The sequence below is a fragment of the Camelus dromedarius genome, chromosome 14 (assembly GCF_036321535.1).
Source record: "Camelus dromedarius isolate mCamDro1 chromosome 14, mCamDro1.pat, whole genome shotgun sequence".
Classification (NCBI taxonomy): Eukaryota; Metazoa; Chordata; class Mammalia; order Artiodactyla; family Camelidae; genus Camelus; species Camelus dromedarius.
In genome coordinates this window covers 6,572,971-6,587,873 of record NC_087449.1, presented here as the reverse complement: position 1 = coordinate 6,587,873, position 14,903 = coordinate 6,572,971, and the positions used below count along the sequence as shown (strand labels likewise).

At 34.1% G+C, this 14,903-nt stretch overlaps 1 protein-coding gene across 4 annotated transcripts in view; it reads right to left on the bottom strand.

The window, feature by feature from the left end:
* Positions 1-14,903, bottom strand: part of COL24A1 (collagen type XXIV alpha 1 chain) — a 313,443-nt gene that overhangs the window by 79,649 nt on the left and 218,891 nt on the right. For all 4 annotated transcript variants that reach the window (XM_031465514.2, XM_064493377.1, XM_064493376.1 and 1 more), the window contains 3 exons: positions 7,787-7,840; positions 5,908-6,015; positions 220-273 (listed from right to left, as the gene is read on the bottom strand). In XM_031465514.2, coding sequence (XP_031321374.2) covers positions 220-273; positions 5,908-6,015; positions 7,787-7,840 — 216 coding nt within the window. The remainder of the gene's footprint in view (positions 1-219; positions 274-5,907; positions 6,016-7,786; positions 7,841-14,903) is intronic.

Here is a 14,903-nt window from a genome sequence, read left to right as displayed (position 1 = left end):
TCATTTGTACATGCTTTACCTATGACCACCATGGACACGCCATTAGATATTGCACTATTCTGAAAGAAAAACAGGATTCACTCTGTAGGCGGATGGGGCCTAAATATTTCAGAAAGGTTTATCAGGAGATTTAATCTGAATTTTCATATATGGCATAACATCTTTATATAATGTTTTCATGCAAATATACACTCCTTATTTCCAATGAAAAATGCTTACTCTATATCCTGGAATTCCTGGTTCTCCACCAGGTCCCATCAATCCTAAATGTCCCTAAAAAATAAAGTGAACATTAGAAAGAAAACAGACAATTCTTTAAGTGATTACAATTGTATTCCTATTATTTAAAATTTAGATTTTCTTCAAGGTATGAAATTCAACCTAGTCTGAAATAAGAAAACAAAAAAATAACATTCCAACTTTCATCTTATTTTACTTCTGAACCATAAAATTCCACAAAAAAAATCTCTCTTTGGTTTACACTTCTGGTATGAACATCCTTAATCATATTAAGAGATCCTGCAGGCTTCTAGCAAATTTTTGGAAATGTAGTTTGTCAAAGTTTGTGGTAGATGTGCATCACTATAAATGAGAGAGTGTTCTGATAGTTTTTGATATTGTCATGATGGGATCAAGAAATTTACTCACTGATAGTTTTAGATGCTTTGATGAATATGGTTTCAGCTCTAGTCAAAGTTGTTAAAATAGAAATAGTTGGTAACATGTGTAATAACTGCCATATTATTACTCTTATTATCAATATTATACAGATAAGAAAACCGTATAAATTAAAGGCTAATCAGTAAATATCTCTAAACTACTGAAAAGATAGACAATTGAAAAAAGCAAAAATTACACTCTTAAAAATGTTCTTATCTTTCATATTATCGAAAAGTTTCCACATCAACTCTCCTACTCTAGTCTTAAAATAAATAGGAGATAAGGAAATTAAGGCACAGAACAAGTATGTGACTAGCCAAACACCACACTAACCAGTTCAAATCAACGTAATGGTAAGAACAATAAATAAGAGGAGGTGATATGATTAGTTACCTAAGGAACCCTGAGAATCACCAAAAGTCATTAAAATGAATATAAAGTTACACAGCACCAATTAGAAGACGTAATGGAAAAAGGATTACATTTAAAATGATTAAATCTATAAGAAACTAACAATAAACCTAATAAGAAAGGCGTAAGTACAGAGATAAACAAAATAACAAAACTTCATTAAAGGATATATAAGAAGGTATAAACAGATGGAATGACATACAGTATTTTTCTATTGAATGATTCAATATTAAAGGAACTTGCTGAATTGATCCTAAAGTTCACATGAAGGAGGAAAGAAATCATAGTAAGAGCCAAACTTTTCAGAAAAACAAATTATAAAGTATTTGCCCTAACAGAGCTCAAAAGATTCTGTAATAGTATAACAATTTAAATGGTATAGTATTGCCCTAGGAACAGATAACATATGGAGGAAAAAAATAGAGAATGAAAACAGATCAAGGATTATTTGAGAGTAGTTTATGGTAAGGGTAGCATTCCAGAAAAGTGGGAAATGGGTTGATTGTTTATTAAATGGGATTGAGATAACTGGCTAACAATTTGGAAAAAATAAAATTAGTCTTTACAACTTACATCATAGCAAAAAAACCAAAACACAAAACACAAAAAAACAAACTCCATGTGCTTTAAAGAGTACAAATGAAGCTATCAAGTATTAGAAGATGGATATGGAAGAATATTTTAATATATTTTAGGTAGGGAAGCCATTTCTAATGAGCAGATAAAACCCAGACTGCAAAAGACTGACAAATTTGACTATATAATAATTAAAACCCTCTGTACAGCAAAAGATTTCAAAAACAGTATTAAAAGATAAATGACAGAAAGGAGCACATTTGTAACATATTTTTCAACATACTTAATAAAATATATTATCTAAAATATATAAGAAGTTATTGCAAATTAATAAAAAAAAGACAATACCCTTATAGGAAATCATATAAAGTGCATATGAACAGGCAACTTCCAGAGGAAAAATACAAATTACTTAGTTGCAATCAGGAGAATGTAAGAGAGAAAATGAGATACCCTTTTTCATTTATCAGACTGGCAAACATTAAAAGGATTAAGTACTGGTGGTTGGAAAGTAAATTTGGTGAACCACTTAGGAAGGTAGTTTGGGAACTTGTATCAAAATTTAAGGAGTGAGTATTCTTTTTAGAGAAAATTCAAAGTAGGAGTCTGTTTTGAAGACAGTACTCTTTCGATAAATTTGTTCTCATGCTTAATGAAAATGAATCACATTATCTCAACATAATAAAGGCCATATATGACAAGCCCACAAGTAACATCATACTCAGTGGTGAAAAGCTGAAAGCATTTCCTCTAAGATCAGGAACAAAACAAGAATGCCCACTCTCACCACTTTCATTCAACATCGTATTGAAAGTCCTAGCCACAGCAATCAGACAAGAAAAAGAAATAAAAGGAATCCAAATTGGAAAGGAAAACATAAAACTACCACTGTTTACAGATGACATGATACTCTGCAAAGTAACTACTAGAGCTCATCAATGAATTCAGTAAAGTTGCAGGTTATAAAATTAACAAAATTACAAAAATCTGTTGCATTTCTATACAATAATAATCAACTATCAGAAAGAGAAATTAAGAAAACAATCCCATTTACAATTGCATCAAAAAGAATAAAATACCTAGGAATAAATCTGACTAAGGAGGTAAAAGACTAGTGGTCAGAAAACTGTGACACTAATGAAAGAAACTGAGGACAACACAAACAAATGAAAAGATATACCATGTTCATGGACTGAAAGAATTACTGCTGTTAACATGATCATACTATCCAAGGCAATCTACAGATTCAGTGCAATCACTATCAAAATACCAACTGAATTTTTCACAGAACTAGAACAAGTAATTCTATAATTTGAATGAAACACAAAAGACCCTAAATAGCCCAAATTGATTTGTTTTTCTTCTCAAGCAATTTCAAGATTGACTGGGAAAGAACAAAGCTGGAGGTATCACACTCCCTGATTTCAAACAATACTGCAAAGCTACAGTAATCAAAACAGCATAGTACGGGCACAAAAACAGACACATAGATCAATGGAACAGAACATAGAGTCCAGAAACAAACCTATGCTTATATGAGAAATTTATGACCAACAAGGCAAAAATATACAGTGGAAAAGGACAGCCTCTTCAGTAAACGGTGCTGGGAAAATTGGACAGCTACATGCAAAAGAATTAGACTGGATTACTCTCTCACACAAGACACAAAAATAAATTCAAAATGAAGGAATTAAATATTAAGACCTCAAACCATAAAACTTCTAGAGAAAACACAGGCAGTATGCTCTTTGACATAGGTCTTAGTGATTTTTTTTTTCTTTTGGATATGTCTCCTCAGGCAAAATAAATAAAAGCAAATATAAATAAATGGGGCTACATCAAACTAAAAAGTTTTTACATAGCCAAGGAAACTATCAACAAAACAAAAAGGCCACCTAATAAATGGGAGAAGATATTTGCAAATGATAAATCTGGTAAGTGGTTAATATCTAAAATATACAAAGAACTCATACAACTCAACAACAAAAAAATCAAACAACCCAATTAAAAATGGGCAGAGGCTCTAAACATTCTTTCCAAAGAAGACAAACAAATGACCTACAGGCACATGAAAAGGTGCTCAATCAATATCACTCATCAGCAGGGAAACACAAATCAAAACCACAACGAGATATCACCTACACCTGTCAGACTGGCTATCATCAGAAAGAGAATAAATAACAAGTGTTGATGAGGATGTGGAGAAAAAGGAACATTTTTTCACTGTTGGTGGGAATGTAAATTGGTGTAGCCACTGTGAAACACTGTATGGAGGATCCTCAAAAAATTAAAAATAGAACTACCACATGATCCAGCAATTCCACTCCTGAGTATCCAAAGAAAACAAAAACACTGATTAGAAAAGATAGTGCATCCCTATGTTCATTGCAGCATTGTTTGCAATAGCCAAGATATGGAAGCAACCTAAGTGCCTATCAATACATAAATGAATAAAGAAGCTGTGGTAAAAATATACAATGGAATATTACTCATCCATAAAAAGCAAGAAACTTTGCCATTTGTGACAATATGGATGAATATAGCGGGTATTATGCTAAGTGAGAAAAGTCAGACAGAGAAAGACAAATACTGTATGATTTCACTTTTATGTGGAATCTAAAACATAAAGCAAATGAACAAACATAACAAAACAAAAACAGAGTTATACAAATAGAGAATAAGCAGGTGGTTGCCAAAGGAGAGGGAGTGGAAGACTAAAAAGTACAAACTTCCAGTTGTAAAATAAATGAGTCATCAGTATGAAATATACAGTGTGGGGAATATAACTAATAACTATCTAATATTTCTGTATGGTGCAATATTGTAACTAGACATCATAATAAACTTATTCAGTGATCATTTTCAAATGTATAGAAATACTGAATCACTACGTTGTGTAAAAGAAACTAATATAGTCTTGTAAGTCAATTATATTTCAAAAGCAAACAAACTCATAGAAAAAGAGATCAGATTTGTGGTTACCAGAGGTGGAGGGTGGGTTTGGGGGTGAGGGGGGCTGGATGAAAGTAGTCAAGGGTAGAAACTTCCAGGTCTAAGATAAATAAGTACTCTGGATACAATGAACAACATGATAAATATAATTAACACTGTTGTATGTTACATATGAAAGTTAAGAGAATAAATCCTAAGATTTCTCATAACAAGGAAAATATATAGTTTTTGCATTTCTTTAATTTTCTATTTATATGAGATATGCTCACTAAACTTATTGTGATAATCATTTTATGATGTATATAAATCAAATCATTATGTTATACCCCTTAAACTTATACAGTGCTCTATGTCAACTACGCTCAATAAATCTGGAATAAAAAACATTAAACAAAACCAATCATATTATAGAATGTTTTTGAACTCATAAGCCAAAGACAGAAAAAAATAAGTAATTTAAATGAAAGGAACTAAGAATGACCTGGAGCAATAAGGTGACATTAAGGAATGGAACACTTACATGAACCTGAGGGATGTCTACCTCAGACGACAGACAGACTATGCAATGGTCTCCAGAAAACCTTGGTGAAAAGTCTAGCATTTGTGATATTTAGACAGAGGCTAGGAAATACACACGCATTCCATAAATAAGTTTATGAAATGGTTAAAAGACTAAATTGGGTAATCTCTTAAACATTTTGCATCTCTCGTGCTGTGACCTTCTGAACAGGTTCAAATACATGAGCAATGTAATTCTGCCATCACAGGCTCAGAAGCATCATGATACCTTTGTTTCCAGCATCACATACAGTTCATAGCAAAGATTAAAAACTAGCAGACATTTTGGAGATTTATCACAGTTGGTTAGAGAAAATAATCCCCAGATAAATATATAGAAGTCCAAGCATATAAATAAAACCCATTTTCAAGTAAACCTAATTTTCAAAGCAATTTGTCAACCATGACAGCATAGTTTTATACAGATACTAAATCCTGATTTTAAGTACAAGGCATACAAAACTTTCCTACTTAGGTTAGGAGTTATAATCTGATTTTCAAAAATCTTATTTCATATTTTATTTCCATCCTGACATATTTTCCCCTTTCCTTTTTCATGTCCAGAAACCACTAAGCCATTTAAGTACTGTGGAATGCTCACAATTCTCCATATCCCATGGAGGTAGGTTATTTTCAATGGAACTACTGCTTTCTCTGTAAAATTAATCAAGGGATGAAACTTTCAGGACATGGATACATTTCTTTTCCATCCACAGTGAACTCAGTTCTGGAAACAAATCAAATACTGACCACAGCACCTCTAGTTCCTCTGGAGCCCTTGGGACCGCTTTCCCCCGTTTGTCCTGCAGCACCTCTGCTTCCGACTTCTCCTGCGGGCCCCACTTGTCCTTTATCACCCTACAGGTCCATAAGAGACAGAAGTAAAAGCAAATTTACACTTAGATTAACTAAATATATCATATACCGGAATGACTGCAGAAGATATTCTGTAAGCAAAATGCTACAAATATTAACTTTGCTTTAACTTCAAAGTAAAGACCCTTGCTGACAATAACATACATACCATCACCACCTAGGCTATCTTAAAGATGTAATTAAAAGTAATTTTAGAAAAAATAATATAAAAAATGCTCTGGCTAAACAAGCAGGGAAGATCTGGTGCTCATGCTGAATTACAAATAACCAAGTTTTTTACTTTGAAATTTGTTATGTACGTTATGTATGTACACATTATGCATGTATTTATTGTTATCATTAGAAAACACAGGCCTGATGAGAAATCTGTTTCTGCAGAGAACTTCAGTGCCACAAAGATCTGTCTAATACACAAAGTCTCCAGTGTGTAGTTCTGTGTATTCGGGACCATCACTTACTTGGTTGAAGTTTGTCCTTTAAATCTGTAACTTTTTAACATCATTTTACATCCTTTGAAAACTAATTACCTTCTCTTTTCCAAAAACCTACTGATCATTCTCTAGCACCAAAGTTCAGTAGCTTTTAAGTAACATTAAATGTTATAATTCATTTTCTGAATGTGGGAACCAACCTGTTCTATTATCGGTAGTCAAGTAGACACAAAGAAAAACTAAACTGTGATGACAGCCAGGACATTCTTGGTATTCGTAATAATTCACGTTTTCCCAAAGGCACAGGTTGTTGTGAGGACCTGCACTGTCCTACTTCGAATGTTGATTTCAGACATAATATTATATCTGATGAAAACAGACTCCAATATTGGGGTGATTTTCATGGGTAAGAATGGCAATTAAAATTTACCTCATTCATTTTTATCTTTTATTATCTCTTATACTGCTTCCAAATTATGAGAAAGATGGACAAGGTACATATTCACAGAAATGACAGAACTGGATTTTGGGAATTAGAATATGGTGTAATTTGTAGTTAATTACAGTAAATATATTCAGAACTGTTGCAGTACAATGGGAAAATCAGTTTTATGTTTCACTAATACTTGAACAAATTATTTACTCCGTACAGGATGACTTTTTCATTATAATGTACCAAATTTTACAAACGCATCACATTTTCTTAGTAAAACATAAAGGAAACAAATAAAACATATTGATTTGTGTTCCTTAGTGAATATATGCGACAGATAAAATTAATCATTAACATTTTCAATTTAGAAAAATACATTAAGACAAATCTAGAAACAATTCTAATAATATTTCTTTCCCCTAAGTATTTTACTACAGTTGTTACTAAACAGCACCAATGGTATAGTAGTCTCCTTTTCTCTCTTTTCCTGTCCATGGTCTACTAAAGAATTTTTGGTAAACAGGAGAAAAACAAAGTAGAAAATTTGCCTTCAGATAATTAAGGTAATAAGTACTCCTAAGTGGAATTAAATATTAATTTATGCAAATGTGCCTTTTCAGCCAAATTTATAGTTCTTTACTGCTTTATCTCTAGTGTAAATAAAAACTTCATGGTGGGGAAGGTATAGCTCAGTGACAGAGTGTGTGCTTGGCATGCACAAGGTCCCAGGTTCAATCCCCAGTGTCTCCATTAAAATAAATAAATAAATGAATAAACCTAATTACCTCCCCCAAAACAAAAACTAAAAACTAAAAACTAATGAAAACATCATAGTATGCTATGGAGCGCTGGGCACACCAGCAATAAAAGATGAAAACAAAAAAATTACCTTTTTTCCTGGACGACCTCTTTGTCCTGGAATTCCCACAATTCCTTCAGGTCCCTGAATATTTAATATAAAAAAAGAAATAAATTATTAAAGAAAGGCCTAGATGGAATGTTTAAATACTTATATCACATAATCACTGAACTGAACACTAAGTAAAAATGAAGGTTACTTCCCAACAGTATTATGTTTGCGTAATTGTTTAAAGAAGTCACAATGATTTAGAGGAATAGCTGTTACTAGCAAGTAAAGTTCACATATACAAGCTGGCCAAGATAGACAAAACTAAACTGTTTTTAACCTCAGGAGGAAAATTAACTTGGTTTCAGTACACCCATTTAATTATTTAGAAGGTAGGTAAAGTAAACTCAAATGTATCCATTTATCAGTTCTATGAGCTACTGTGGGTTTAATTAATATCTTGTTGAATGTATAGAATTATAAAGTATATCTAATACATGGTCAAGGGAAATCTCAAAATCTCAGTGGGGTATAAAATTAAGGAAATATTCTTTGATTTGTGGGAAAAAGGAGAGGGGAATACACAGAGAAAAAGAAGATAGTCATATTAAATTATTTAAAACACTATTTTCATTTCAATCTGTATTCTGTTTAGACAAAAGTAGACTACAAGTTTTCAATAAACACTTTTTTTTTTTTAGTAACAAGTGGCTAAATATTTCAGATGTCATATGAATTTGCAGGTCAAAAATGGTTAGGCTTAAATGAGATCCACAGTAAGCCAGGTTGCAAGTTCTAAAATAGCTAATAATTAATCACAGCATTCCTTGCATTAGTTGGAAATGAAAATGGAAATCTCAAATTTGTGTCCCAACGCTTGGCAAACTGCAAAGAAGAAGCAGACAAGAAATAAATTGTGGTTTACCACTGTGCTTCGGACGCTCTTGATAAATATTTGTTGAGCGAATAAACAGATACCTAAGGAAATGACTCACGCCCTGTGCCCCTGAGTAAACGTACTCCTGGCCTCAGCAAGTCCGCTGCATTTGGGGGCCAAGGCGGTCAAGTTCTACTGCTGTAGTTCTAGCTGCATCCAGAGGTTGAAATGACAGCTGCATTAACATGACACTCCTTTGCGGTTAACGTGAGCTTTCTGAGAGAGGCTGATTAACATTCAGAGAGGTCAACCATGTGAGCTTTTAGAAGTCAGACTGCTCTAGTCTCATATTCTGGTTCTGTCACCTAACAGCCATATGACCACAGGTAGATTATCTAACTTCTAAAGGCCTCAGTTTCCTGTTATACAGCAGGGGTATAATAATGCCTCTTCAAAGAGTTACTAAGATTGAATGAGATAAGGTATGTCAAGCTTCGAAAGGTCTAGACTACACTGAAGAGCTCAATAAAGCTTAGTTCTCACTAACTTCTGTTTTCTTTATATGTAATATTTTAATATATAAAATATCTTAAAACTATAATGAACACTCATATACTCACCACCAACTTTATGAAGTGGAAGCTACACAGACACACACACAACTGAAGTCCCATCACACACATTTATGTTTGCAGATAGAGCCCCCTGTCTCCTCACTCACTCAGGTGCAACCATTGTCCTCAGTTTGTTTATCATTCCCACGCATTTCTTTGAACTTTAACTCCATTTATGTATTCCCAAGCATTAGGTGCTTATTTTGCATCCTCTCAAATTTGCAATAAGCACTCAGTATGAGTAACACCTGCATATTCCAGATCCAGCACCTCCTCATCTCTACCACAAGAGACAGACTCAGTATTAGAAAGCAGTAAAAGAGGGAGGTGGAGGGATGGTAAATTTGAGACACTAAGCATCGTAAGAGTCTGAGCATTACTTAAAGAGACTATACCAAATTACAGGAATAGATTAAGCTTTCAACTGAATTGGATATAAAACTTTTCCCTCTCTCTCCCCCAATTCCCCAACCACTCCTCACTAATCAGTAAGTTAGGGCTTGCGAGGAAAACCAGACGAATCAGAAATAAAGAAACTACATACCTGCACACGTGTAAGTACCAATTTATAACCTTATTACACACTTAATGGCATGACCAACCACTCAGTTTCTTTGGCTAAAAACCAGGATTCACTCTATATTATATTTTATCTCTTTCTCAACATCCAAATCATGAGCAAATCCAGTCAACTGTATCTCCAAAATATGTCTTGAATCTGATCACTGCTTACTATCTCTGTTGCTCTCTTGCATTCCAAACCACCCTGTCATTTTTTTCATCTTCGTGGCTGCCACAGGCTTCTAAGTGGTTTGGCCCACTTTTACCCTTATGTTCCTTTTCTTCAAAATAACCCAAAGGATCACCAGCAATGTTAATCAAACATCTCTCCCTGTGTAAAACTTTCCAAATGGCTGCCCACCACAATCAGAATAATCCTCAAACCTCTTGCCATGGCCTATAATCCCCTACATGATCTACCTCCTCCTACTTCTGATGCCATGTTTTCCAGTTACTTACTACACTCTAGCCACATGCCCCCAACCCTCGGGTTTGTTTTTTTTTTTCAATAGGGCATTTGATAAATGCCCTCTCTAGCCTGGGGCATTTGCACTAGGTGCACCTTCTGCCTAGAAAGGTTTCCCCCCTCCCCAGATATTCATACCACTAGCTTCTTCTCATCCTTAGGAATCTGGCTTAACATACCTTCAGGTTGTCCTTCTGTGGCCATCCATTTAAAGTAACCCCTTTACCATGTTTTATTTTCCTCATAGCACTTATCACTATGAGAAATTATCATTCTTGCTCTCATTGCCTTTCCACTCTATAATGTAAATTCCAAGACAGCAGAGACCTTGTCCATTGTCGTAACATCAGTACCCAGAATCGTAATCAGCATACAACTGATGCTTAATAAACATTTAACAAACAAATGAATGATAGGATGGAGGCCCAAAGTAGAAAATACTAAGCCTTAACCAGACAGTAGCTCATTTACTAGGTTCATTTGTAAATAAGTAACACCTCAAAGAGCATCTACTATCTGTTGGAAGTAAAACCAAAGTTTGTGAATAAAAGGCCAATGGTAGTGAGAGGTCTTTTTATGCTACTTTTTAGCTTCTAGGAAATAGAACATATGGATCTACTAGGAAGCTTCTGCACAGTAAACTTGTGCACATATTCGAAGAGCTCATTATGTGTGAGAAAAGGGGTCGCCTGTGTTCTATAGAGCATTTTCTTTTCTTAGCATAATCAGAAAGGTCTCTCCTGGTTCTTTAGCTCACATTTTTTGCCTTTAAAGATAGTTTTTCTTTTTTGGGGAATGGTGAATTATATTAGGCTGGTTTATTTTAGTGCTTATTCTGAAATGCATAAGTAATATTTTGTTCCAAAATGTTAGCTTTTAAAAGTTAACATGACCCACTGTAACCCATTTGTGTATTCAGAGGCTTGTAGGGCAGAGTGGGAAAAAAGCAACAGTTTCTACAATGTGCATGTTTTAATAGATTTCTTCATTGATTACAGGAATAAGAATGCTTTTAAATAAACGTCATGTTGACAGAGAATAGATGAAGTTCAGCCTACTTATAAAATAGAGGAAGGAGTTGGGATTCCCTCTTATTTTAAACTTTGCGAGAGTAGCTGTGTTGTCTCAAGAGTAACACATCACATCTATTTTTTAACAACTTTACTGAGATATAATTTACATATCACATCCACTTAAAGTGTACAGTTCAGTGGTTTTTAGTATACTCAGAGCTGTGCAGCCATCACAATTTGTGCAAGTTGTGCACGAATTCACAAGTTGCACAAACACAACTAATTTTAGAACCCATTTTCATCACCCCCAAAGAAACCCTGTACCAATGAGCAGTTCACTTTCCGTTTCCTCCTAAACCCCCAGCCCCAGAGAATAACCAATTTGCTTTCTTTCTCTATAGATTTGCCAATTTGGGACAGTTCATATAATCTCTGGTCTCTCATGACTGGCTGCTTCCACTAACCACCATGTTTTCAAGGTTCATCAATATTCTAGCATGGATCAGTATATTACTCCTTTTTATTGCCAAATAATATTCCATCGTAAGAACATACTACATTAATAAACATTTATTAATTGATGACCATTTGGGTTGTTTCCACTTTCTGGCTCTCATAAATAATGCTGCTATGAACATCCATGTAAAAGTTTTTATTTGAATACTGTTTTCAATTCTTTTGGGTATATACACATAGAATTGATGGGTCATACAGTAAATCTGAATTTAACATTTTCAAGAATTGTCAAACTGATTTATAAAGTGGCTGCACAATTTTACATCCCACCAATGATGAATAAAGGTTCCAATTTCTTTATATTCTAATCAACATTTGTTACTTTCTGGGTTTTTTTCTTATTATAACCATCCTAGTGGATGTGAAGTGGTATCTTATTACAGTTTTATTTGCATTTTCCTAATAGCTAATGATGGTGAGCATCTTTTCATGTGCTTATTTGCCAAGTGTATATCTCCTTTGGAAAAATATCTATTTAAAGACTGCTCATTTTTCAGTTGGGTTGTCTGTTTATTATTAAGTTGCAAGAGTTCTTTATATTTTGGATACCATATAAGATTTGCAAGTTTTTTCTCCTATTTTATAGTTGTCTTTTCACTTTCTTGATGGTGTTCTTTGAGGCATAAAATTTTTAATTTTAATGAAATCCAATCTATTTTTTTGTTGTTGTTACTTACAATTTTGGTGTTCTCTAAGGAGACTGCATAACCCAAGGTCATGAAGGTTTACTCCTAAGTTGCCTTCCAAGACATTTATAGTTTTAGGTCCTACATTTAGGTCTATGAGCCAGTCTGAGTTAATTTTTGTGTGTAGTGTAAGGATGGGTCCAACTTTATTCTTTCGCATGCGGGTATCCTATAGTTCCAGCAACATTTGTTGAAAAGATCATTCTTTCCCTCATTGTATTGTCTTGGCACATCACGTGTTTTTGTAATTCAAATTCATTTTGTCTATTTATTTTTTCTGGAGTTTATTTTAACCCCTGAGATAGCCAATAACAATAGATATTGCTAAACAAAGTTTGAAAGTTTCAGAGTACTCCTATCAGATACAATGTTTCTTTTGTGCTGGAAACTTTTCAATGGCTTTTTAGAACACTTTAAATAAAACCAAAACTTCCTACCATGGTTTAAGTCATCCTTCATGATCTGCTTCCTATCTGTTTTCTCAAGCTCATCTCAAACAACTTTTCACTATTCACTATGCCGCCATAGCTCAAAAATACCTAGATCATTCTTGCCTCCACATCTTGGTCCTTACTATCCCATCTACTTTGAAAGACCTCCCAAAGTTCTTTGCATGACTGGTTCCTTCCCATTCTTCAGGTGTCAACTCAATCCTCTTCCATGCAGAGAAGCCTTTCCTCACTGCCCTAGTGCAAACAGCTTCTCTACCCTTAACTAGTTGGCTTCCCTTCTCTTAACCTGTTATTCTTTATCATTAGCTTGTTTATTTTCATCATTGCATTTATCACAACCTGCAGTGATCTTGTCTGCTTCAGTCTTCTCCATGATATTGTAAAATCTGAGATCAGGAGACTTGCTTATCTTGTCGCCCTTGGTATCCCCAGTGCTTAACAGAGTTCTTGGCTCATAGAAGCAACTCATACCCTTCACTGAGTTAATGAATGGACAAATACATTTTAGGGAGTCACAGTCTGTAAGGCTAATACAAATTCAAAAACATCCAAGCTAACAAATTTTTTAAAGCTAAATAAACTTTCCTTCTCCAAAAAAGGCTATATAGAAACTAATATGTTAAATAGATATGCAAGGATATTTTCTGACTCAAGTAGGAATAGAAGGAACAAAGTCATGCCAATTCAGCATCCCCCGTGACGCAACCATCTTGGGAAGCTCTGCACAGCTCCAACCCCTTTATTATGTGTAATGTGTAAACTCAGAAACCAGAGAATTACTCACCCAAGAATGTACAGCTCTTCAGTGAAAGAGAAGAGGTTTGAGCAATTCTTACACAGTGGTTAGTGCGGAGCCTTTTCCATTTTGTGTTGCCTTATGACACAACAGTTTACAACAAACAAGCCTAACACCAGAGTCGCAGGAATCATTCAGAAGATAAGAATTTAGGTAATCCTTTAGTCCTTAATGACACTGACCTCAAGTTTCCGAAATGCTTATTTTTTCAGGGTTTCCAAGGAAATTGTCTCAGAAACACGGGTCATGTATGACTTATTCTTTCCTAACTATTGATATTCCTCTCAGTTTTCTGACTTCACTTTAAAGACACTATTAGATCTTTAAAAAGGGTACGATATTTTCTAAGATGTTCACCTTTACCTAATATCATACCACCCTAAGCAGAAGGGAAAAATCACATTTCAGTAATTCTCACCAAGTTTTGTCCTAAAGGAATTAAACAAGAGAATTTTGTTATTAAATATTCAACTTTGGAATGCAGAACTTCACGTCTGTTTAGATCTTAGATGCCAGAGTGATACATTTTTCTAGAAATGAATGATGGACCATAAGTTAGGCAGATGCTTCCTCTCAGATGCTTGCAAACTCCTTCCTCATACAGAGCTATGCGTTTACACAACTGAACGTTTTAGCACAGAATTCAAGCATACAATACACAATCTTTTTCTCTGTTCAAAAAGTCTATATCTTGGATTTGGGAATTTGTTCTTGATGCTTCCCTTGCCTTATTTTTCAATCCAGATCTCATTCTCCAATCTTTTAGAAAGTAAGAAGAACAATTCTTCACCTGAAAAAAATTATTTCTTTTTCTCACTTTCTTTCTTGTTTATTTTTTAAAGAATTTTTAAGGTAGCATCTTTGTGACATAGCCTAAGAATTTTTTTGAAGTGCAAAAATAAATCCAACATTAGGCTGCCTGATTAAGCAACAGTTCCTTGGATCATAAAATTCTTTTGAAGAAATATGCCATGTTTTTTTTTATTGAGTTTATAAGCTAAAAGGCATTTAACATTCCAAGGAGAACAACAAAAAGAATGAAAAAGAAACACACATGTGTTGTTACTAAAAAAGGCACCGATGATGTGTACAAGGCAGGATTGTTCCTGGGAAAAATTATGAAGCAGATGAAATCTGTATTTATCACTTTTCCATGTCTTGTTTTGAGTCCCTTTTTC